This window comes from Anomaloglossus baeobatrachus, chromosome 1 (genome assembly GCF_048569485.1).
Source record: "Anomaloglossus baeobatrachus isolate aAnoBae1 chromosome 1, aAnoBae1.hap1, whole genome shotgun sequence".
In the NCBI taxonomy this organism is placed as follows: domain Eukaryota; kingdom Metazoa; phylum Chordata; class Amphibia; order Anura; family Aromobatidae; genus Anomaloglossus; species Anomaloglossus baeobatrachus.
In genome coordinates, this window is record NC_134353.1 from 349,670,701 (window position 1) to 349,696,007 (window position 25,307).

Consider the following 25,307-nt stretch of genomic DNA (forward strand, 5'->3'; position numbering starts at 1 on the left):
GTGTTTTTTTGCTGTTTACGTACCTTAGGGGTCCTCCAAATGCAACATGGTGCCCGCAATCTTTTTCAGCCAAATTTCCTTTCCATAATTCAAATATTGCTCCTTTCGTTCCAAGCCTTCCCATTTGTCCAAACAAAGGTTTCAGACCACATGTAAGGTATCACCGCGCTCATAAAAAAGTGGGTAACAAACATTTGGGTCAAATTTTTGGAATTACCTCTTGAAAAAGTGAGAGAATTGATGCTAAAGCAACATTTTTGAGAAACAAATTACAATTTTCAATATGACAAAGTAACGTTATCAAAATCTGTGAAGTACCTGTGGGTCCAAAATGCTCAGTATACCCCTCGATAGGAGCCTTAAGGGGTCTAGTTTCCAAAATGGGGTCACTTGAGGGGGGTTCCTGCTGTTTAGGTACCTTAGGGGATCTGTAAAAGCAACATGGTGCCCGCAATCTGTTTCAGCCAACTTTGCTTTCCAAAATTCAAATATTGCTCCTTTCATTCCAAGCCCTCCCATTTACCCAAACAAAGGTTTCTGACCACATGTGGGGTATCGGCGCGCTCATAAGAAAGTGGGTAACAAAGTGTGAGGTCCAATTTTTGGTGTTACCTCTTGAAAAAGTAAGAAAATTAGTGCTAAAGTAACATTTTTAGGTAAAATGTTAATTTTTATTTTTTTTCATTCCATATTACTTTAGTTCCTGTGAAGCACCTGAAGGGTTAATGAACTTCTTGAATGTGGTTTTGAGTACCTTGAGGAGTGCAGGTTTTATAATGGTGTCACTTTTGGGTATTTTCTGTCACCTAGGCCTCTCAAAGTCACATCAAATGTGATGTGGTCCCTAAAAAAATGGTTTTGTAAATTTTGATGAAAAAATGGGAAATTGCTGATGAACTTTGAACCCTTCTAACTTCCTAACCCCAAAAAATTTTGTTTCAAAAATTGTGCTGATCTAAAGTAGACAAGTGGGAAATGTTATTTATTAACTATTTTGTGTGACATAACTCTCCGGTTTATGGGCATAAAAATTAAAAGTTTGAAACTTGCAAAATTTTTAATTTTTTTGTCAAATTTCAGATTTTTTCACAAATAAAATAAAAAAGTATCATCCTAAATTTACCTCTAACATGAAGCCCAATATGTCACGAAAAAACAATCTCAGAATCACCGGGATCCATTGAAGCGTTCCACAGTTATAGCCTTATAAAGGGACACTGGTCAAAATTGCAAAAAATGGCCTGGGCATTAAGTACAAATCTGGCTTCGTCCTTAAGGGGTTAAAGAGAAATTCACAAAAACACATAAATAAACATAAATCTAGACACAGTCATATACACTGACATACATAGATACACATCATACATGCGCGCACACACACACACACACACACACACATTATTTTTATATATTTATCCTGTATATATATTTCTAATATTGGGAAGCCGGCAACAGCCTCATTCACCTCCCGGCTTGTCTAACAGACATGGCCGCACATAGAGCACACTAACACTGCTGTATATACATCACAAGAGAGGCTGGGGACAAACACATTACTGGGGGAATATATATTACTGAGGAAAGGGTATACAGCAATGGGGGGCATACAGCTCTAGAGGAGGGCAGTGACTGAGGTGGGGGGGGACAAACAGCTGTGAGGTGGGGGGTGACATGCAGCTCTGGGAGTATACAGCTCTGGGGTGGGGGGGGACATACAGCTCTGAGGGGGTATACAGCACCTGGGTGGAGGGAACATACAGCTCTGAGGGGGTATACAGCACCTGGGTGGAGGGGACATACAACTCTAGGGGTATAGTAGTTTGCAGCCCCCATATTGTGTTATGAAGCCCCCATTGTCCTCCATATAGTATTATGTAGCCCCCATATTCACTATGCAGCCCCCATATAACATTAAGCAGCCCCCATATAGCACAATGCAGACCTAGATAGCATTAGGCACCTTCATGTAGTATACAGCCCACGTATAGCACAATGCAGACACATACAGTTAGGTCCAGAAATATTTGGACAGTGACACAATTTTCGCGAGTTGGGCTCTGCATGCCACCACATTGGATTTGAAATGAAACCTCTACAACAGAATTCAAGTGCAGATTGTAACATTTAATTTGAAGGTTTGAACAAAAATATCTGATAGAAATTGTAGGAATTGTACACATTTCTTTACAAACACTCCACATTTTAAGAGGTCAAAAGTAATTGGACAAATAAACCAAACCCAAACAAAATATTTTTATTTTCAATATTTTGTTGCAAATCCTTTGGAGGCAATCACTGCCTTAAGTCTGGAACCCATGGACATCACCAAACGCTGGGTTTCCTCCTTCTTAATGCTTTGCCAGGCCTTTACAGCCGCAGCCTTTAGGTCTTGCTTGTTTGTGGTCTTTCCGTCTTAAGTCTGGATTTGAGCAAGTGAAATGCATGCTCAATTGGGTTAAGATCTGGTGATTGACTTGGCCATTGCAGAATGTTCCACTTTTTTGCACTCATGAACTCCTGGCTAGCTTTGGCTGTATGCTTGGGATCATTGTCCATCTGTACTCTGAAGCGCCGTCCGATCAACTTTGCGGCATTTGGCTGAATCTGGGCTGAAAGTATATCCCGGTACACTTCAGAATTCATCCGGCTACTCTTGTCTGCTGTTATGTCATCAATAAACACAAGTGACCCAGTGCCATTGAAAGCCATGCATGCCCTTGCCATCACGTTGCCTCCACCATGTTTTACAGAGGATGTGGTGTGCCTTGGATCATGTGCCGTTCCCTTTCTTCTCCAAACTTTTTTCTTCCCATCATTCTGGTACAGGTTGATCTTTGTCTCATCTGTCCATAGAATACTTTTCCAGAACTGAGCTGGCTTCATGAGGTGTTTTTCAGCAAATTTAACTCTGGCCTGTCTATTTTTGGAATTGATGAATGGTTTGCATCTAGATGTGAACCCTTTGTATTTACTTTCATGGAGTCTTCTCTTTACTGTTGACTTAGAGACAGATACACCTACTTCACTGAGAGTGTTCTGGACTTCAGTTGATGTTGTGAACGGGTTCTTCTTCACCAAAGAAAGTATGCGGCGATCATCCACCACTGTTGTCATCCGTGGACGCCCAGGCCTTTTTGAGTTCCCAAGCTCACCAGTCAATTCCTTTTTTCTCAGAATGTACCCGACTGTTGATTTTGCTACTCCAAGCATGTCTGCTATCTCTCTGATGGATTTTTTCTTTTTTTTCAGCCTCAGGATGTTCTGCTTCACCTCAATTGAGAGTTCCTTAGACCGCATGTTGTCTGGTCACAGCAACAGCTTCCAAATGCAAAACCACACACCTGTAATCAACCCCAGACCTTTTAACTACTTCATTGATTACATGTTAACGAGGGAGACGCCTTCAGAGTTAATTGCAGCCCTTAGAGTCCCTTGTCCAATTACTTTTGGTCCCTTGAAAAAGAGGAGGCTGTGCATTACAGAGCTATGATTCCTAAACGCTTTCTCCGATTTGGATGTGAAAACTCTCATATTGCAGCTGGGAGTGTGCACTTTCAGCCCATATTATATATATAATTGTATTTCTGAACATGTTTTTGTAAACAGCTAAACTAACAAAACTTGTGTCACTGTCCAAATATTTCTGGACCTAACTGTATAGCATTAGGCACCCTCATGTAGTATACAGCCCCTAAATACCACAGTGCAGAGCCAGATAGCATTAGGCACCCTCATGTAGTACACAGCCCCTATATACCACAGTGCAGAGCCAGATAGCATTAAGCACCCTCATGTAGTGCAGAGCCCCTATATAGTACATTGCAGAGTCAGATAGCATTACGCACCCTCATGTAGTATACAGCCCCTATATTTCACAGTGCAGAGCCAGATAGCATTAGGCACCCTCATATGGTACACAGCACCTATATAGCACAGTGCAGAGCCAGATAGCATTAGGTATCCTCATGTAGTACACAGACCTATATAGTACAGTGCAGACCCAGACAGCACAGTGCAGAGCCAGATAGCATTAGGCACCCTCATGTAGCATACAGCTTGTATATAGCACAGCCTGTATATAGCACAGTGCAGAGCCAGATAGCAATAGGCACCCTCATGTAGCATACAGCTTGTATATAGGCTATATACAAGCTGTATGCTACATGAGGGTGCCTATTGCTATCTGGCTCTGCACTGTGCTATATACAGGCTGTGCTATATAACATAGCACAGCCTGTATACAGCACAGTGCAGAGCCAGATAGAAGTAGGCACCCTCATGTAGAATACAGTGATTAATACTCAGTGGTGTAACTAGAGTTTGATGGGCCCTGGTGCAAAATTTGGACCGGGGCCCCCCTCCACGTACACCGACACTTAGGGTACGGAATAATGACACTGACACTTGGGGTACAGGATAATGACGCTGACACTTGGCTCTTACCCTCAGCACCCAGATTTCCCATGATCTGAAATCCCTCTATCAGTACCCTGCTTTCCCATGTTCTGATATTCATCTTGTCCTCAGCACCCAGCTTCCCCATGCTCTGCTATACATCTTTCCCTCAGCACCCAGCTTTCCCATATCAGAGCATGGGAAAGCTGGGTGCTGAGAGATGTACAGAAGAGCATGGGAAAGCTGGGTGCTGAGGAAAAGAGCCTTTTTCCCTCAGGACAAAACATTTCCATCCCATACTTGTATCTTTGTCCCCCCCTTGTATATAGTTCTCCAAATACTATAATGGCCCCCACATAGCCTTCCATATAGTATAAAGGGTCCCAGATAACCCTTCATATATTATAATGCACCCCATAGTCCTCCATGTATTATAATGCATTTCCCATAGTCCTCCATGTATTATAATTCACCCCATAGTTCTCCATATATTATACTGCACCACATAGTCCTCCATGTTTTATAATGTACCCCCATAGTCCATGTATAAGGTAGCCTCCATATTCCTCCATATATTATAATGTAGCCCCCATAGTCCTATATGTATTATAATGTAGCGCCATAAATCATCATATTGTATTATGCAGCCCCATACTCCTCCATGTATAATGCACCGCTATAGTCCATGTATAAGGTGTCCTTCATGTTTATTATGTAGTCCCATAGACCTCCATGTATCATGCAGCCAGCACCCCCAGGCCTCCATGTGTCATGAAGCCAGCAAAATAAAAAAAACAAGTACCTCTCTTCTCCTTCCGACCCCTGCGACCGCGGTAGTTACTCCCCTGCCCCCATATCTCACACACCCCATACAGCCTGCACCCCCACATCTCACAGCCTGCACCCCCATATCTCCCACACCCTGCTCCCCATACAGCCTGCACCCCCCAGATCACACACACTACACCCCCATATCTCACACACCCTGCTCCCCATACAGCCTGCACCCCCACATCTCACACAGCCTGCACCCCCCAGATCACACACACTACACCCCCATATCTCACACACCCTACCCACACATCTCACCCTGCCTGTACCCCAACTTACCCCTCTCAAACACTCTGCACCTCTTCACATCCTTCTGTCACAGTCTGCAGCCCTCATATGCCACTCACCCTGCAGCCCCCTTTCCCCTCATGTCGCCTCTTTTCTTATTACCAGTCATGTGTCCAAATCTTCGTCAGGATTCAGTATCTCTTGCTTTCTGCCCGGCATCCTGTGCTACACAGTCACATGGGCGTGACATCATCGCAGGTCCTGCAGGATGGCTTATTCCGTCTTCTGTGCAGGTCAGGAGCACTCCTGCTCTGCTGCAGTTCAGACACGGCTGGTGGCCTCTCCAGGTCAGGGGCCCCTCTACTGACACTGGGCTCCCCTGACTCACAGCCCGGCCCCCTGACGGTTGCATTGTCGGCCACTACACAGCGGCACTACACATAGGGGCCTGGCAGTCGGCTCTGCAGAGCGGCTGCCGGACCCCTATGTGTACTAGTGCTGCTGTGTAGTGGCCGGCCTGTGAGTCAGGGGAGCCCAGTGTCAGTAGAGGGGCGGCTCACTTCTCCACGTTCCCCCGCTGATCCGGTCTCCTCGGCGCGTTGTCCATTGCTGTCGCTCGCTCTGACCTCTCAGCAGGCGCGCAGTGATGACGTCACCGCGGTCCTCTGCAGAGCTGTCAGAACGCTGACAGTCACAGCGGGGAGAATGATAAGAGAGAGAGCGCGCCGCTCACTCTCTCATCATTGCTCTCAATTGTATCGGCACCTGCGATGCCGATGCAATTGAAAGCGCGATCCTCGGCGGGGGGCGGTGACAGCGCGGCCACCGGGCCCCCCTGAGTAGCGGTGCGCCACTCCTGATACCGCGAGTGGGCCCCCCTCGGCAGCTCAGGGCCCCCGGCATTTGACCGGGTTTGCCGGGTGCTGGCGCCGGCCCTGGGTCTAAGGATGCTTTACTGGTGCTGTGACACAAGACTCGTGGTAGATTCACCTTTTCTCCTATGTACAAGTAAAATATATCTTTGTACCGTGTTAGCCAGTAGAGATAAAAAAATTGTTTAAAAGAACAGAGAGTCCTCAGTGGTTGATACCTTTTAATGGCTAACTGAAAAGATGGTAATAATTGCAAGCTTTCGAGACTACTCAGGTCTCTTCATCAGGCATGGTATAACACAAAATCTGAAGAGTCACGTATTTATACACAACAGGACTTAGAATAGTGCACTATTCTAAGTCCTGTTGTGTATAAATACGTGACTCTTCAGATTTTGTGTTATACCATGCCTGATGAAGAGACCTGAGTAGTCTCGAAAGCTTGCAATTATTACCATCTTTTCAGTTAGCCATTAAAAGGTATCAACCACTGAGGACTCTCTGTTCTCCTATGTACAATCATTCATTCAGATGTCCCAAACAGTTTGATAGGGCTTTACCACAGTTCTCTGCAGTCTAATAAGGGTGGTTCCTGCAAAGTTTTATCTTTGTAAGAAAAGGTTCAATATACTGTTACCTGTATTGTTTTATTCGTTGAAATTTGTAGTGTTTGTGTCCATGTAAGTCCAGTGGGCAGTCCTATTCAGTGTTTGCCAGTTACCTCTGATCGATTACGCAGTCATACAGGAAAGACTGTAAGTCACTGCTCCTAGACTCGTATAGATACAGCAGTTTACCGTGAATAAAATACAATTTCTCTAACTTCTCTTCTCTAACAAACCTATCTATATATCCTGCTCTAAAACATTCTGACTGCCGAGTGGATTAAATATCGTTTTCAATATACAAGTAACATTTCCTGTACGGCAGGTTGTCTTGGATAAGAGGACATAAACTGCTATTTGGGAAAACTGTGACCGGAAAGAAAAATGTACTGCAATTTCACATGAGTAGGCTTGTTTGGGTTTTACTAGTATTTCAATGTAGAATATTCACATTTTAGCTCTCTGGTGCATATCCCGATATAATTCAATGTAAAATAATGAGTTAATTAATATAATAATGTTTTAATGCTTGGTATGCCTTGAAGTAATCATTTATTCACAGAACAATATTTTTAGGGCACGTGTTGCACTGATGTCTTTTTTCATTTTCTTTGTGGACACACTACGTCTTTAGAGAACACTCCTTTTTTTGTTTTGGAATTTTATTGTGAAAGTTGTGCCCTACTACAATAGAGATAGCCATGTATCAGGAAGTACTGTGCCCACCAATCGTCGTTTTAACAGAATGCAGTACACATCTTTGGTTTATTGGTTTTCTAGCACCCTCCTTATATTCCTCCAATGGTACTCAAAACATAGAGAGTAAAATTCTTTATTTTTGGCATTGTGCTCGCCAGTCTTAATGAAGGGGATCACTGGAGTAAGTTGGGCGTAATTGATGAGGAGGTGCAATTCAATGAATTAGGAGCATCTGATACAAGTAAAATATATCTTTGTACCGTGTTAGCCAGTAGAGATAAAAAAATTTTGTTTAAAAGAACAGGAGCATCTGATAACCGGTGTGCGCCTCCACCAGAAATGGACTCCAGACAGAGACTGGAGAACATTTCGAGAGTAAGGTGCACTACTCAAGTGACAAAACTTTTCATGATTTTGGCAGGTGGTCAGAGCCCTGTCCTGGCCATATTCCTCGAATGCTAAGCTAAAAGTGATGTGACTGACATATAAGATGACAATGTCATAACTTCTGAATTGTACAAAAATATTGTGAGTTATTAAGGTGTTTTATGACAGAATTCTGGCATGAACATCTTAATGCATAGGCCCCGTAGTGCTACAACTAGTGTCCTGGACAGTAATAATGCCCCATCTTTGGTAGCACATTAATGGCACCCTCCTTTTGTACTTCACAAATAGCAGTGCTCCTTCTGTGCCTCTGCAAAGTAATAATCATCTTTTTGTACTTGCACATAGTAATAATGTAATCCTGTACCTCCTTTCAGTAATACTACCCCCCATGCATCCTCATAATAATAATAATAATAATAAAAAAAAAGAACCCCCTCCCCCATGCATCCTCATAATAATAATAATAATAATAATAATAAAGAACCCCCTCCCCCATGTTCATTATTATAATGAACCCATGCCTCCTTATAATATAAATAATAAGAATATTATTATTTATTAGGAGAAAGGGTGACAGTAATATATTAATATTATTAATATATTATTAATATATTATTATAAGGAAGCACAGGGGACATTTTTATTGTTATAATTTATATTATATATCGATGGATGTCAAAAATGAAAAACTAATACTAACCCCAACTAGCTCCCACATCGAGCAGTTATGCAAAGCCCCTGTGCAGTCTACAGGCAAGTGCAGGCAGTGTGACGCGTGATGTCATTATAGTGGAGTCCATGGATAGCCAGGAACAATACAGAAAAACTGTAGTATTATGTGGCAGGTATTCTTATGAATGGCCTTCCATGTAATACAAGGATGGCTGAAATCTAGCAGAATCTTAGTTACATACATAGTTACATACAGCAGGGAAAATAAGTATTTGATACACTGCCAATTTTGCAAGTTTTCCCACCTACAAAGAATGGAAAGGTCTGTAATTATTTTGTAGGCACACTTCAACTGTGACAGACAGAATCCTCCCAAAAATACAGAAATTCATATATGTTTTGTAAATAATGAATTTGCATTTTATTGCATGAAATAAATATTTCATACACTAGAAAAACAGAACTTAATATTTTTTACAGAAACCTTTGTTTGCAATTACATAGATCAAAAGTTTCCTGTAGTTTACACACACACTGCAGCAGGGATTTTGACCCACTCCTCATACAGATTTTCTCCAGATCTTTCAGGTTTCAAGGCAGTCACTGGGCAACATTGAGCTTTAGCTCCCTCCAATGATTTTCTATTGGGTTCAGGTCGGGAGACTGGCTTCTCCGCTGCGCGTGAGCAATGATGACGCCGGGTGGCGCGTGCGCACTAACCATCGGAGTTACGATGTATGTGAGGTGATTGGATGGCCCTGATGTGGCAATTGCGGGCTATTTAAATCCCTCCTTAGCATGCAGATCCATGACGCTTCTGAGGACGGTGGCACAGTATCAAGACAGGATTCTTCTGTTTGGCCCCTGGTCTGGATTAGAATGGCGCCATGGATCTGCATGCTTGACATTACTTTGTCTACAAGTAGGTTTTGTTACCTTGGTCTTTGCTAAAATATCTTTTTCCACGTTTTTGGTGTAAGTTTTTTTGTTTATCCTTATATCTGTCTGATTGCTGATAAGATTTATTTGCTTTCATAGCCTCCTGATGAACCACATTATATATGGGGAAACGCGTTGAGGTGAAAATCATAGCAATCTGTATAATGGTCGGCGGTTCATCTCATTGACAGTGGGAATGGATATTATACGCCTTTTGACCTAACTGGAATTTTGGACTGAATTATCTGAGTGACACTTACATCTATATATCACAAAATTCGAGGACTTAATCAAAAAATCCTAAAAATGTAAGTTTGATATGGTGTATGTCTCATCTGTCCTACAATTATAAACCTTCATTTTATTCTATGGATTGAACTGTAATACATTTTTCTGACCAGTTGAATGTAAACCGTGTACTTGATCCTCAAGACCAGGGGTGATCAGAATATTGATCAAAATATTGGTCTATCTTATTATGTGTTTTGCTATTCTTCACTAAATGGTGTGGTATTTATAACATTTTAACAATTGTAATAAATATATTTTATTGGGAATAAGTTGGCTGAATTCTATAAGTAGTATTCCCTAGACCCTGAGTCTGGAGACTGGCTAGGCCATTATAGCACCTTGAAATGCTTCTTATGGAGCCTCTCCTTAGTTGCCCTGGTTGTGTGTTTTGGGTCATTGTCAAGCTTTAAGAGACCGAACCACGACCCATTTTCAATGCTTTTACTGAGGGAAGCAGGTTGTTGGCATAGTCGTCCTGTCCCTTTGAAGAAAAGCACTACCAAAGTATGATGTTTCCAGTCCCATGCTTCATGGTTGGGACAGTGTTCCTCGGTTGTACTCATCCTTCTTTTTCCTCCAAACACGGCAAGTTCTATTTTGGTCTTATCTAACCACATAACCTTCTCCCATGCCTCCTCTGGATCATGCAGATAGTAATTGGCAAACTTCAAATGGGCCTAGACATGTGCTGATGTGAGCAGGGAATCCTTGCGTGCCCTCCAGGATTTTAATCCATGACGACATAGTGTGTTACTAACGGTAATCTTTGAGACTGTGGTCCTAGCTTTCTGCAGGTCATCAACCAGGTTCTCCTTTGTAGTTCTGGGCTGATTCCTGACCCTTTTTCAGAATCATCCTTACCCCACAAGGCGAGATCTGGCATGGAGCCCCAGACCAAGTAAGAGTGATAATCATATTGTGTTTCTTCCATTTTCTAATAATTGCACCAACAGTTGTTGCCTTCTGTCCAAACTGCTTGCCTATTGTCCTGTAGACCATCCCATCTTTTTGTAGGTCTACAATTTTATTCCTAGTGGACATTGTGAAGCAGTTGGAGTGGAATAGATGGTGTGGACAGGTGTCTTTTATACAGGTAATGAGTACAAATAAGTGCAATTAATATAGGTAATGAGTGCAGAATAGGAGGGCTTCTTAAAGAAAAAATTATTGCTGGTTGGTAGGTGATCAATAAATATGCAATAAAATGAAAATTAATTATTTAAAAAACATAGAATGTGATTTTCTGGATTTTTATTTTTTTATGTTGTCTGTCACAGTTGAAGTGTACATATGGTAAAAATGACAGATCTCTCCATTCTTTGTAGGTGTCAAAATCAGCAAAATCAGCAGTGTATCAAATATTTATTTTCCCCACCGTATGTACATAGATCGGAAGAACACAGATGATCATCAAGTTCAACGAGTTATACATTATGTGCTAGATTATTTATAACCCATAATGCCAATTCTTGTGAGAAAAATATCTAGCCCTTTTATAAATGCTACTTTTTGTTACCAGTTTGTAGTCTGACTGCTTTAACTGTAAAAAAAATATTTCCCCTTTAGCTTCTGCAGTCACCTTTACCCATAATATAATCAAAGTCACTTCTACAAATGTCTTTTTTTTCTGGTTCACACGTATCCAAATAGGGTATATAGGTATTATGTCCATAAAGCAAACCCTTCACAATATAATGATAGATCAGCAATCATATCAACTTGATATTATGCGAGCAGCAGAAGGAATCACACATTATACACTATGAGGATTGTGTTTATAAAGAACACAGTATAACCAAATACAAAACAGGATACTTCCACCAAAAACATGACCCTTTCCTCAAAGTAAAGAAATGTTTTCCTATTACCCTATAATATATTCAGACTAGTGGTCAGGTGGACAACGTAACAGAAATTTCAGGAGATTATTATTCCACAATGAATGCTCAGTCATTCCATGGATGGCCTGTGTGGGAGGCTATGCTGTAATTCGGTAATATATGACACTTAGGGGTACTTTGCACGCTGTGACATCGCAAGCCGATGCTGTGATGTCGAGTGTGATAGTCCCCGCCCCCGTCGCAGCTGCGATATCATGGTGATAGCTGCCGTAGTGAACATTATCGCTACGGCAGCTTCACATGCACTTACCTGCCCTGCGACGTCGCTCTGGCCGGCAAACCGCCTCCTTATTAAGGGGATGGGTCGTGCGGCGTCATAGCGACGTCACACGGCAGGTGGCCAATAGAAGCGGAGGGGTGGAGATGAGCGGGACGTAAACATCCCGCCCACCTCCTTCCTTCCGCATAGCCGGCGTCAGCCTCAGGACGCAGGTAGGAGATGTTCCTCGCTCCTGTGGCTTCACACAGCGATGTGTGCTGCCGCAGGAACGAGGAACAACATCGTACCTGTCACTGCTGCCAAATTATGGAAATGTCGGACCCTACACCGATGATACGATAACGACGCTTTTGCGCTCGTTAATCGTATCAAAAAGGCTTTACACACTACAATATCGACTGCGACGCCGGATGTGCGTCACTTTCAATTTGACCCCACTGATATCACACCTGCGATGTTGTAGTGTTCAAAGCCCGCCTTACTGTAGTAAAATATATGTATAGAACAGATAACACCTGAATATTGTGTACAATGGACACGAGAAACACTCCTTAGATGCATGCATTTATTTATTAAGTACAGACAAAGCTTGTTTCTTCAGTTCAAGTTTTCCGGCGAGTTATGTGATCATAGATAACAGCTTGGATATGAAGATCCGTCTGGATAGGAGTCCGAGATGAATTGTCTCCTGGTGAGGCCTAAAATTTATAAAAGAAAGAAAAATCAGTTTTCAGTGTCACGTATATGTATATAAAGCCTTAAATTATCTTTTTTTAAGTCATTAACTGTTTTGGGAAGTTTTAGCAGGAATAGTCATATGTGTGACTCAAAAATGCTTCTAGATGACATAACATCACTCCAAGGGAGGATGGGAAAACAGAAGCAACACATTTTGTGATTTTTTTTTTTTTTAAAATGTGTTTAGTGAATTTTGTCTAAAACATCTGGAAAAGCCATATTGATATAAAAATTAGAAAACTAGCTAAAGAACAAAAGACAACTTGAAAAAAGGCGCAAATCGTATAGTGAATTTGTCACGTATCAAAAAGTCACTTAGAGATTTTCATGCTAAAACATTGGCACAAATGAACTGCTGAATCAGAACCAGATGTTTATAATACCTAACGGTCGGTGCGGAGCAGACTGGTCAGATGGGCATCTCCGTTCTCCGGGTCCCGCTCATCCTCTTTCGGCCATCTTTGTCTTCCATCTGAAACTAGTGTGGATGACGCGTTCTACGTCATCTACACTAGCCGACAGTTAGGTCCTGTGCTGGTGCACTTTGATCTGACTTGAGTAGGGCAGATCAAAGTATTGTAGTGCGCCTGCGCGGGACCTTAATGTCGGCTACTGTAGATAACGTAGAACTCGTCATCCACACTAGCTTCAGAAGGAGGACAAAGATGGCCAAAAGAGGAGGCACGGGACCCGGAGAACGGAGATGCCCATCAGACCAGTCTCCTCCACGCCGACCGTTAGGTATTATAAACATCCGGTCACAGGTTCCCTTTAATGTTCTTCTTGAGGATTACTGAGCACTGTAGTTAGGAGCACAATTATAGTGGGGTCAGGATAGGGGTGGACATATCATTTGTGCAGCCACACAGGGGCTTAAGAGCTAACAGGGCCGATTTTAAAGTCTGGGTCCATCCATAACTATACAGTATATCAGAGAAGTGAGTACACCCCTCACATTTTTGTAAATATTTTATTATATCTTTTCACAAGACATTACTGAAAATATGACACAAAGACCAAGTAAAGTAGCCATTGAAAGTAGCCATTGTATAGTTTGTATAACAGTTGCCGTCTAAATAATTAAACACACAGCCATTAATGTCAAAACCACTGGCTACAAAAGTGAGTACACCCCTAAGTGAAAATTGCAGAATTGTGCCCAATTAGCTATTTTTCCTTCCTCATGTCATGTGACTAGTGTTACAAGGTTTCAGGTATGAATGAAGAGCAGCTGTGTTAAATTTGGTGTAATCGCTCACACACTCTCACATCCTGGTAATTGAAAGTTCAACATGGCACCTCATGGCAAAGAATTCTCTGAGGATCTGAAAAAAAATATTTTTGCTCTACATAAAGATGGACTAGGCTATAAGAAGATTGTTAGCACCCTGAAACTGAGCAGCAGCATGGTAACCAAGACCATACAATGTTATATCAAGAGAGGTTCCACTCAGATCAGGCCTCCCCATGGTTCACCAACAAAATTGAGTGTACGTGCTCAGTGTCATATCCAGTGGTTGTCTTTTCAAAACAGACATATGAGTGCTGCCAGCATTGCTGCAAGGGTTAAAGGTGTGGGTGGTCAGCCTGTCAGTGCTCAGACCATACGCTGCCCACTGCATCAAATTGGTCTGCATGGCTGTCATCCCAGAAGGAAGCCTCCTTTAAAGATGATGCACAAGAAAGTCGGCAGTTTGTTGAAGACAAGCAGACTAAGGAGATGGATTAGTGGAACCATGTACTGTGGTCTGATGAGACCAAGATTAGATTATTTGGTTTAGATGGTGTCAAGTGTGTGGTGAAGAGTACAAAGACAAGTGTGTCTTGCCTACAGTCAAGCATGGTGGTGGCAGTGTCATGGTTTGCTGAGTGCTGCTAGCTGTGGGGACCTACAGTTCATTGAGGGAACAATGAAAGACAATATTAACTGTGACATATTGAAGCAGAGCATGATCCCCTCCCTTTAGAAACTGGATCGCAGGGTAGTATTCCAACATAGTACTGTCCCCAAATCCCTCCAACATGACCTCTGCATTGAAGGGTAATGGTGCTGGACTGACCAAGCATGTCTCCAGATCTAAACCCTATTGAGCATCTGTGGGGCATTATCAATTGGAAGGTGGAAGAGCACAAGGTCTATAATATCCACCAGCTCATTGATGTCGTCATGGAGGAGTGGAAGAGGATTCCAGTGGCTGTTAAGCGTTAGTGAACTCCATGCCCAAGAGAGTTAAGGCAGTGCTTGAAAATAATGGTGGCCACACACAATATTGACAATTTGGCCATTTTCACTTAGAGGTGTACTCACTTTTGTTGCCAATGATTTTGACATTAATGGCTGTGTATTGAGTTATTTAGAGGGCACACCAGATTTACACTGTTATACAAGCTGTACACTGACTACTTTACATTGTATCAAAGTGTCATCTTCAGTGGTGTTTCATGAAAAGATCTAATAAAATATTTACCAAAATGTGAGGGGTGTACTCACTTTTGTGATATACTGTAGGTGTATAATGGGAACAGTTGGGGGTTATTTCATAGCAAACTTGAGAGTGAATGTTGTAGTATAAATAACACTCAAGAATGTTCTAGAAACCACATGAGATGCACTTCAATGACATGATGAATTCAGCTGCACTAATGGTGTCCCTCATACAGTTACAGCCTGTTAGTAAACAATCTGTATATACAAAAGCCATTACAGGCCCTCAGCTGGAATATCGTAGGAAAGCAAAGCACCAGATGCACTGGACATAATTAATGTCACTCATTTTGTTAGCATTCAGAAAGCTCCCTCAATTATTTTCATATGCCCAAATTTGCAGCTGGAAAATCTGAATAAACAAACTTGGGAATCGCGTTTACTTTGATATAGAGACCATGCACTTCACGGCATAGGATCTGTAGCCTACTGCAATAATACTGTTACATTACCCCACTTCAGAAAAAGATAATACTTGTATTGTGTTTCCCTCAGTTTATCACGAAACCAACAAGTAAAATCTTCTAACAACTCCCATAGCCAATGTTTGCACAAGTACAAAGCTTCTCCATATAAATATTGTCACTAGGATTGTAAATAAGGCATCTGAATGTATCCTCGTAGAACCATTCAATCCAACCATGCGCAGGAAGCAGCTGTAGTTTAGTAAACATGATCCATATTAATAATGTCTGCACAACTTAATCCACAAGGCTGTATATGAAAAATACCTGCCTCTTATTCATTTTAAGCTATCATTGTGTTGAAGGCACATCCAAGAATAGATATAAAGAGGTTTTCTCAACTTTTTCTGCAGGAGCGCACCGTTCTTCTACCTCTGGCGCCAGTGTGCTCCTGATCGTTTGACACTTCCGACCCAAACTTTGTGTTCTCTGATGCTCTAAAGGCAATTACCAGTCTTGGGGCGCTCCTGCTACCAATGGTTGAACATATTGGATGATTTTTGGTCATATGACTGGACCAATATACAAATAAGTAAAGAGATATTTTATTTGTACATTAAAATATGGTTAATTATACAACGCGTTTCGGCTCGGATGTTTTATACTTCAGCCTTCTTCAGGTATAATTGAGAGAAAAAAGATGCTGAAAGAAGAGGCAGCTTTGTCCCGCCATCACAGAAAGAGAGCAATGGTGCTGAAGCTGGCCAGAACCAGCGATCCGCAAGCTTCAGAGCACTATGCACAAATCCTATTGGAAAGAGCCTATACGTAATGCACTCCATCCCTAGGAGCATGGTCACTTCTGATAGCGGCTCCAATGGAGGCCAGTCCTAGGCAATAAGCAATAAACTCTAACTTTATTTTTACAAATGCTCTGGAATGTAACCATTTATGATGAAGAGAATAACCCTTTCAAGGTCAGGTCGATGCAGGATGGATTTGCGGCTGCAAATTCAACCAAGAATCTGGCAAATCAGCACCAAATCATTTGGATTTTGATGTGGATTTCCATTTGCCAGGAATAAATTGAAAGATAAAACACCTCACTACCTAACTTCTGCTGGTCCTATGCTTGCCCTTCATTCTACAGGTTCCATGTTTAAGCTTCCTAGTTCTATGGCCAGGCTCCCGCAATGACTCTCAACTAATGTTACTGCTGCAATCAGTTATAGGCTGCAACAGTCACCTAAGTCATCATGTCATTACTGGAGCTGAAGACCAGTGTCTGTTGACTTGTAGGTTTTGGTATTTTTTACTTCCACTGTGTAGTTATTGGGGAGAAGACTGCATCAAATCTTTCCTTTTTCATCAACAGACATTGACATGCCGCAGGCTTAAAAATCTCCACTGGAGGTCAAGTTTCATCTAAAATTATTCTGCAGACTGTGAATGGAAGTCAAGACCTTTCTCTGGCTTAATGACAGATTCAGCCCTTCTACATCAGTATTCTGTGTACAGTATCTGAAATAAACACACTGTAAAATGACTGCTTCCACATATGACCTTCCCTTAATAATAAGTGGCATTTCCCGCACTGTCTTATTAACTTTCCATAGCCTTTGATGTAGCTACACACTGTTATTAGGTAACTATTGAACAAACTTCGCTTCAGTTTAATAAAGAATGGAATTCATTATATGAACATTTATCAAACCAGCCAGTCAGAAGAGCAAATAAACAGAAGATTAATCATTCTTTTAGGAGGAAGAAAACAACTGAACGTTTAGTTTATCTACTGTACTGACAGATAGTCCACATATAGTGCTCTTCAAAAGATATGTCCTTCCATATGGAATTAATGATAGCCATTGGAGGAAACTGCTCTGCCATCATTGTCTGTTTCCTGGGTCTATACTTTAAGACAATAAATAGTCTCTTTGTTTATTTGATGGATAGTGCACACATTTTTCACAAGTAAGGGTCATGTCATTATGTCATTTTGTTGTATAGACATTTCACATTATCTATGGAAGTTGGGCAAACATTACAAAACTGGAAGGATGAAACAAATATTTTAGCATAGGTTATCTTCCTCCCATGCACAAATACAAACCCCATTCTGATTTTTCAAGAACATCTGCGTAGTTGCTTCTTAAAAGTGTCCCAGGACACATTCTTCAAGTTGATATTGCCTGGTCACATGTTGCTCATTTTACTGTGAGCAGCTTGCATGGTCTACTGGTTTACTCCTTACCTGCAGCGCAAGGCTTGGAGACCCATTTTTTTCTGACCTTTGTGTATTCATTCAGCTCCCAGTATTGGGTGGAGCGGGCGGTCTCGCAGCAGCTGTCAGGTGTGCCAGCTGTCCAGTAATTGCCAAGTGGAAGGAGCGGTTGTCAGTTACTTGCAGACAACAAATGAGAAGCTGAGACCGCTTCTTTGGGGAGGTGATACACACGATCAATGAGACACCTCTTATTCTACTCTACCCTTCCGTTGATGTCCCTGGTCTTGATTTGTGCCCTGAGTGAGAGAACGTTTTCTTTGTCACACCCACAGAGGTACAGTACTGGGGGCTGGAGATCTGGAGTATTACTAAACAGAGGTGAGGAGAACATACTACATCTCTGAGCATTCCCATTCAGCACAACGTGAATAGGTGAGTGGGTATTTTACCTGACCATTTTTATTCACTTGTGGGCTACGAATCACACACAGGGAGCGCTTTCCTTTTTCTTTTATTAAACGTGCTACCATGTCACTCAGTGTCTCCTGATGAACACATCTGGGACATCATTACAATTGGAAAGGGAACTGCCAGCAGTGGATCTTGGAGATTTACATACCCAAGTGCATTCAGTGTGACTGAAAATTCATCAGACAACAATAAATAATTTCATTGACAGCAGCCATGGTGTGTAAAGGGTGCTTTACACGCTGCAACATCGCAAGCGATAGCTAGCAATGTCGTGTGCGACAGCACCCATCCCCGTCGTTCGTGTGACATTTGGTGATCGCTGCCATAGCGAACATTATCGCTACGGCAGCGTGACACGCACATACCTTGTCAGCGACATTGCTGTGACTGCCAAACAATCCCTCCCTCAAGGGGGAGGTGCTTTCGGCATCATAGAAATGTCACTGCGGCGTCACTAAGCGTCCGGCCAATAGAAGCGGAGGGGCAGAGTTGAGCGGGATGTAACATCCCGCCCACCTCCTTCCTTCCGCATTGCCGATGGATGCAGGTAAGGAGATGTTCGTCGTTCCTGCGGTGTCACACAAAGCGATGTGTGCTGCCGCAGGAACGACGAACAACATCATACCTGTGGCAGCAGCGATATTAAGGAAAGGAGCAACGTGTCAACGATCACCGTTTTTGAACAATTTAACGATCGTTGATCGTTGCTCCTTGGTGTCACACGCTGCGATGTCGCTACCGGCACCTGATGTGCGTCATTAACGACGTGACCCCGACGATATATCGATAGCGATGTCGCAGCGTGTAAAGCACCCTTAACTGTGTGTATTTCTGCATGTGGCCCTCACACGTGATACTGACTGAATAAACCAATATGTTTTAAAAATTATGCTTCCATTTTTTTTATCATTGCATATTGTTAGTATGTGTATCGATCCTGTTATTTTCCTACATCCTTGCCTTTTCCTTTTTGGTGTTGCAATTTTGTGATCACTGTGTATTGTGAGGCTGCATTTCCCTTGTAACTGGGGCTAATTTAGCCACCCCAGTTACGAGAGAAATAAAATGAATATAAAATGATTTCAATATTTAAATTCCCTCTGAAAAGGTCTTTAACAATATTATGGGGGGCAATATGTGTAAAATAAATTAAAAATAAATTAAAAATAGCAAGTAAAAAATAAATTAATTAATAAAAAATGCTATAGTTAATCCAAAAGTTCTGTTATTAAACAACAAAATGTGTGGAATATCTAAAACTAATTGATACACAAGGAGGAAAAAAATGTTAAATATATTTTAGTGCTCCTGTATGATAGTTAAAAAAAATGGGAAAATAAACACTTATTTTTCCACCGATATCACCTGATATAAGCAAAAACTAAAAGTGAATATGTTAGACGTAAAAATAAGCCCAATGTAACATGAAAAATAGGGCAAAAATTACTTGAATGTATAAACAATTAAAAGTTTATATTTCGTTATACCGAATTTACGAAAAGAACTGAAAATTTGCCTGGTCAGTCCTAAACTGGTTAAAGAAGCAAAATATCATGGCTGGAAAAAGCTATTAAAGCAATTTATATATATATATATATATATATATATATATATATATATATATATATAAAAATAAAAACTACCCTCCAACTACAAGGCCACTTTATAATACTGACATTAAATGGTTTATGTCACATGAATTGGAAAATGATAATTCCGACTACTGCTACAGTAATTTGAGATGACTTACAAAATGGGAACAAGTCATTGTATACCTGGCAAGATGGGTCATTTAGAAAGTGTATGGAAAAAGTCTGTAGAAAAGTTCTGTCCTGCTTTAGCATACAGTCAGATAGACACATCATTAGGATGGTTTAAAAGAACCAAAGACGTTTTATTTGGGATGACGTGTTCACTGGAAAGGAGAGCGACAGAGCCTACATAAAGGACGTTTATCACTCTAACCACAGTGTAGTGTTAGTCAGAAAAATCTCCACCTGACTTTTATTTGCTTTTTTAGCGGACTACTTGATACTTACGTACATATAAAGGTAACACAAAAGGAAAATCCCATGACAGATTCTCCTTAACCAAACTAAAATAACAGCAAATGCATATTTCTACGTGTGAAGGAGCCATGAACAATGAACCTGTGAGCTGTAAAAGACTGTACAGATCCCTCATTTCAAGCAGATCCTTAAATATATAAACACACAAAGGAGTGACAATATTAGTCCTCAAGTTGCTAAGTGATACCACTTGTAAAGTCATGAAACACAGGGAGCAAAAACAGTCCCGAATCCTTAAAACATATGGTAATGTGAGAAGAGAAGTGAAAATTGCCGCTTTGCTTGGAGAAAAATATTTACCTTAGGATCCACGTTTAGTATTTTCCTGTCCCGCTTATTTTTAAACAGTAATCCAGATGAATTTTCTGCAATCACTTGGTAATTTGGACTTGCGTTTGAAGTTGAAACATGGGTTTCCCAGTTATAAAAACTGCAAAAATAGAAAAAAAACAAAACAGAAAAATCAGACCCTTGATGATTGACTATCCCCTTTATAATTATATCAACAGAAATTATTACCAATTGATATTAAGTATTATTTTATGGACAGTGGGTTTATTGCTGGAAGTTTTCACTAAGTTCAATGGAGCAACATGCTAAAATGTATCATATGAGACTAGCCTGATGGATCCCTGAAGTATTGAAAGGAGCTTTTGAACATCAGGAGGTTCCTCCATGTCATATCCCCACCAATCTTAATGTTATGGTATAATCTACTGTAGGTACAGTATAATCCAAAACATTATATATAACCCTTACATTAATGAGGAAAATACAGGCAGTACCCGACTTATGAACATATGACTTACGAATATAAGACATTAAAAACCCCCCACTAGTACTCATTTAATCGCTCACCTCTACAGCCGCCGAGCTGATTGTTACCCACTGTACAGTCCTCTTCTTTCTGCTGTAGCACACAGCACTTCTGGCCGCTTCACTGTAGGTCAGGGATTCCAGCTATTAACATTGTGGCGTCAAGCTCTACACCATGACTTTATGATGTGCAATGACATGGCCGGAAGTCCTGGCCAATAGTGAAGAGGCCAGAGATGTGGTGCGTGATGGCAGGAAAAAGAGGACCAGACAAATGACAGCAAGCTGCAGGGCATTTGGAGTAGTCAGCAATGAGGTGAGGATTATTTTATTTTTTGCCAGTCCTGCCACAACGTACTGTATATACAAATTTTGAACACGAACAAATCGTACTGAACATATCGTCTGTGTTTCTCCGAATATAAGACAGCGTTCTATATTATTATTTGCTATGAAAGTTGTACTATGGTTTATTTTCAGTGGATGTCTTATTTTTTCCCCCATAAACAACAATCTACATTTATTCTTGAACAAAAAAAAGCAAAATTTATTCAAATATAGTCATATCACATTCTGGAACATCAACATAACTTTCCAAAAATTGTGTGTAACACCTGTCCAGACTGTCTTCAGTTTTAGACTCCTGCAATTAAGAGACCATTGTGTCACAATGTGACTTTAGGACAGCAAGGGACAAGGGCTCTGCTCCTGTCCCTCATACTGGTGTCTTTAGGCTATCCCTAAGCTCAGGGTTACGTCTAATGGTGGAGAGTCCCATGCCTGGCTAAGCTCTTGACTAAAACTGATCTAATTGCCCCCTCCCACCAGGTAAGGAAGGGACAAGAGAGACAGAAACACAAATAAAGACAGACAAGGGAAAATAAAAACTCTTAGGGTATGTGCGCACTAGGCGTTTTTTTCACGCTGCGTTTTTATGTGCGTTTTTGTCTCAAAAAACGCACCCGCGGCTAAAAAACGCAACAAAAAAAATTTGCTCACTGCGTTTTTAATCAGTGCACAATGCCATTAAAGATTGTTGATAAAAAAAAAAGGTCTGATGTCATTTCCTTCTTCAAAATGTTCATTGTATGCAGGAGAGCAGACAGCTGCAGAACTAGTGTATGCAGGAGAGCAGACAGCAGCAGCAGAACTACAAGGCTCAGCATCCTCCATTCACTAGTGTATGCAGGAGAGCAGACAGCAGCTGCAGAACTACAAGGCTCAGCATCCTCCATTCACTAGTGTATGCAGGAGAGCAGACAGCAGCTGCAGAACTACAAGGCTCAGCATCCTCCATCCAGGACTGTATGCAGTTTTTTGCCCAAAAAGAAAAAAAAATGACATGGGCTTCGCCATATTTTTGTATGCTAGCCGGGTACAGCAGGCAGGTACGGCTGCCCCCAACCCCCAGCTGCCTATTTGTACCCGACTGGGAACCAAAAATATAGAGAAGCCCTTTTTTTTTTAATTATTTCATTGAATTTCATGAAATAATTAAAAAAAAAAAAATGATGTGAGCTTCGCCTAATTTTTGAGTCCAGCCGGGTACAACTAGGCAGCTGGGGATTGGAATCCACAGTGCAGGGTGCCCAAGCTTTCTGGGCACCCCCACTGCGAATTGCAGTCCGCAGCCACTCCAGAAAATGGCGCTTTCATAGAAGCGCCATCTTCTGGCGCTGTATCCAACTCTCCAGCTGCCCTGATGCCGGGTGGCTAGCTGGGTAATAATGGAGTTAGGGCTAGCTGTATATTATCAGCTAGCCCTAAGCCCGAAATTCATGGTGTCACGCCAATATTAGACATGGCCACCATGAATTTCTAGTAATGATAAAAAAAAAAACACAACACACAGAAAAATATTTTTATTAGAAATAAAACACAACACAATTAGTGTCTCCATCTTTATTGAAATAAAGAACCCCCCCTCCGCAGTAATCCTGGGTCAGGGTCCCGCGCCATCCAATCCAGATCCAATATCATCTGATCGGTTTGCTGGAAGGCAAAGCAATCAGATGATGTGTCAGGTTAAACTACGTGAATCACATGACACAGCAGCTGATTGTATCAAAGCCGATTATACAATCAGCTGATGCATCAGTAGAAAAAAAAAATAATACTCACTTATGTGCTGTGCTGATTACCGGCAGCTCCTGCAGCGATCGATTGGACAGGAGTCTGATCCTGTCCGATCGCTGCAGGAGCTGCCGGTAATCAGCTGATGAAGTCCCCTGACGGCAGGATCAGCTGATAGCCGGCCGGGCGCGAAAAAGCCGGCGAGACTACGATCAGCTGATGCGTCAGGTGACTGCATCAGGTGATCCACCGCCAGGTCCTGCAAGCAAGGTCCTGCCCCGGGGAGACTGCACACAGCCAGAGCGGCGGTACCGAGACAGGGGCTGGGAGCGGGCATGGCACCGGGACCCTGCAGACAGGTGAGTATATATGACATTTTTTTTTTTTCTACTGTTCACTTTTGTTTTTGCCGCTGCCTCCACCTCCCGCCCAGACATGGCGCCGCACGGAGCTGACATGCACAGGACGGGAGGTGGACGCAGCGGTGACGGTACCGGGAGGATTCATGCTTCTGTGTTTACCAACAGAAGGAATCCTCTTCCTGTACACGTCACTTTACTGCCCACCCATTGCGTTTATAGCTGCGTTTTTAGTCATAGAAATATATGCGTTTTTCATTGCGTTGTTGAACATCTCATTGAACTCAATGGGTGAAAAACGCTGTGAAAAATGCAGAAATAATTGACATGCTGCATTTTTGTGGTCACCACAAAAACGCAGCTACAAAAAAACGCTGTGTGCGGACAGCACTTATGAAAACCCATAGACATTGCTGGGGAAGACGCTAAAAACGCGGCAAAAACGCCTAGTGCACACAAGGCCTTACACACTGCAAACACACAAGAAATAACAATGAAAAACTCAGGGGAAAAGCAAGAGAAGAAAGGTAGTGACAAAAAGTCAACAAGTGTTAACTCCACAGCCACAGCAACGAGTACTACAACCACCAGTTCGTCTGGAATAGAATGCCTCACCAGACCAGCTAAGACAGACTACAGATGGCACTAACAGAAATGTTCGGTCAACATATAAAGAAGGGGAGCAGATGTGATTGTCCTCCCACAACATGTGATCAAAGATGACTCACAAGCGGATCAGCAGAGATTAATTCTTGCTAGTCTGCCTATGAACTACCAGTCTGTTGGCCGATGCTTGAGTCAGCCTTCGTTGATTGCAGACCTCAGAGAAGTTATCAGGCATAGTATGAGAATCATTAGTCTGAACAGATATTGATGCCACCATGACAGCCGACGATGTTTGTAAAAACTTTAGTGTGACACATTGGTCACATGACGTGATATCACAAAGGTCCTTAAGCAGTCTTAATTTCAGGATATAAATGCTGGGGCCCCTAGGAGAGTGGGGGCCCTGTGAAATCTTCCAGTTTGCTTTCCCTTCTGCCTAATGTCAGTATTCCATACCAGCCTGTCTCCTATTCAGTTCTTTCAGACTTCTCAGTGAGACTATGGTTCCAGCGATGTCTGAAGTCACGTCCCCGGGGCCCACGTGTTATGACACGTAAACACCATGACCAATCAGTGCTGGCTTACTTCACCCGGCCTTCAGATTTTTAAGCAGAAAGCCAGTGCAGTACTCACATTCTGCTCAAAGGTGGGGAGACAGATGGCAGGCACGGAATGATTGCAGAGCTCATGTGTCAGAATAATGTCATGTGGGCCCTGGAGAGGTGATGATTTCATACAATGAGGGAACCGCGGTCGCACTGGAGGTGAGTATATGCTTCTTTATTTTTACGTGGGCGAACAAGGGGAATGAATAGGGGTTGACCAAGTAGTGGATATCCCCTTTAAACAATCTTAACCTCGGAATACAAATGTTGGAGTCCCTAAGAGAGTCCTGAGAAATTGCGCAGTTTTAACAATCAGTGATTGTTTTGTCTTGCTGGTCTACTAGCCATTGCTCCCACCTAGCCAGAATCCTACTCCACACTGATGAGGGGCAATACCCCGAAACAGCTGTC

At 42.0% G+C, this 25,307-nt stretch overlaps 1 protein-coding gene across 1 annotated transcript in view; it reads right to left on the bottom strand.

Moving 5' to 3' along the window:
- Positions 1–12,453: 12,453 nt before the first annotated feature.
- The window catches only part of CFAP299 (cilia and flagella associated protein 299), a 916,670-nt gene continuing 903,816 nt past the window's right edge, over positions 12,454–25,307 (bottom strand). The window contains exons 5-6 of the mRNA XM_075337783.1: positions 20,738–20,867; positions 12,454–12,741 (exon numbers count right to left, since the gene is read on the bottom strand). Of these exons, the coding sequence (XP_075193898.1) occupies positions 12,646–12,741; positions 20,738–20,867 (226 nt within the window). The 3' untranslated portion in view covers positions 12,454–12,645. The remainder of the gene's footprint in view (positions 12,742–20,737; positions 20,868–25,307) is intronic.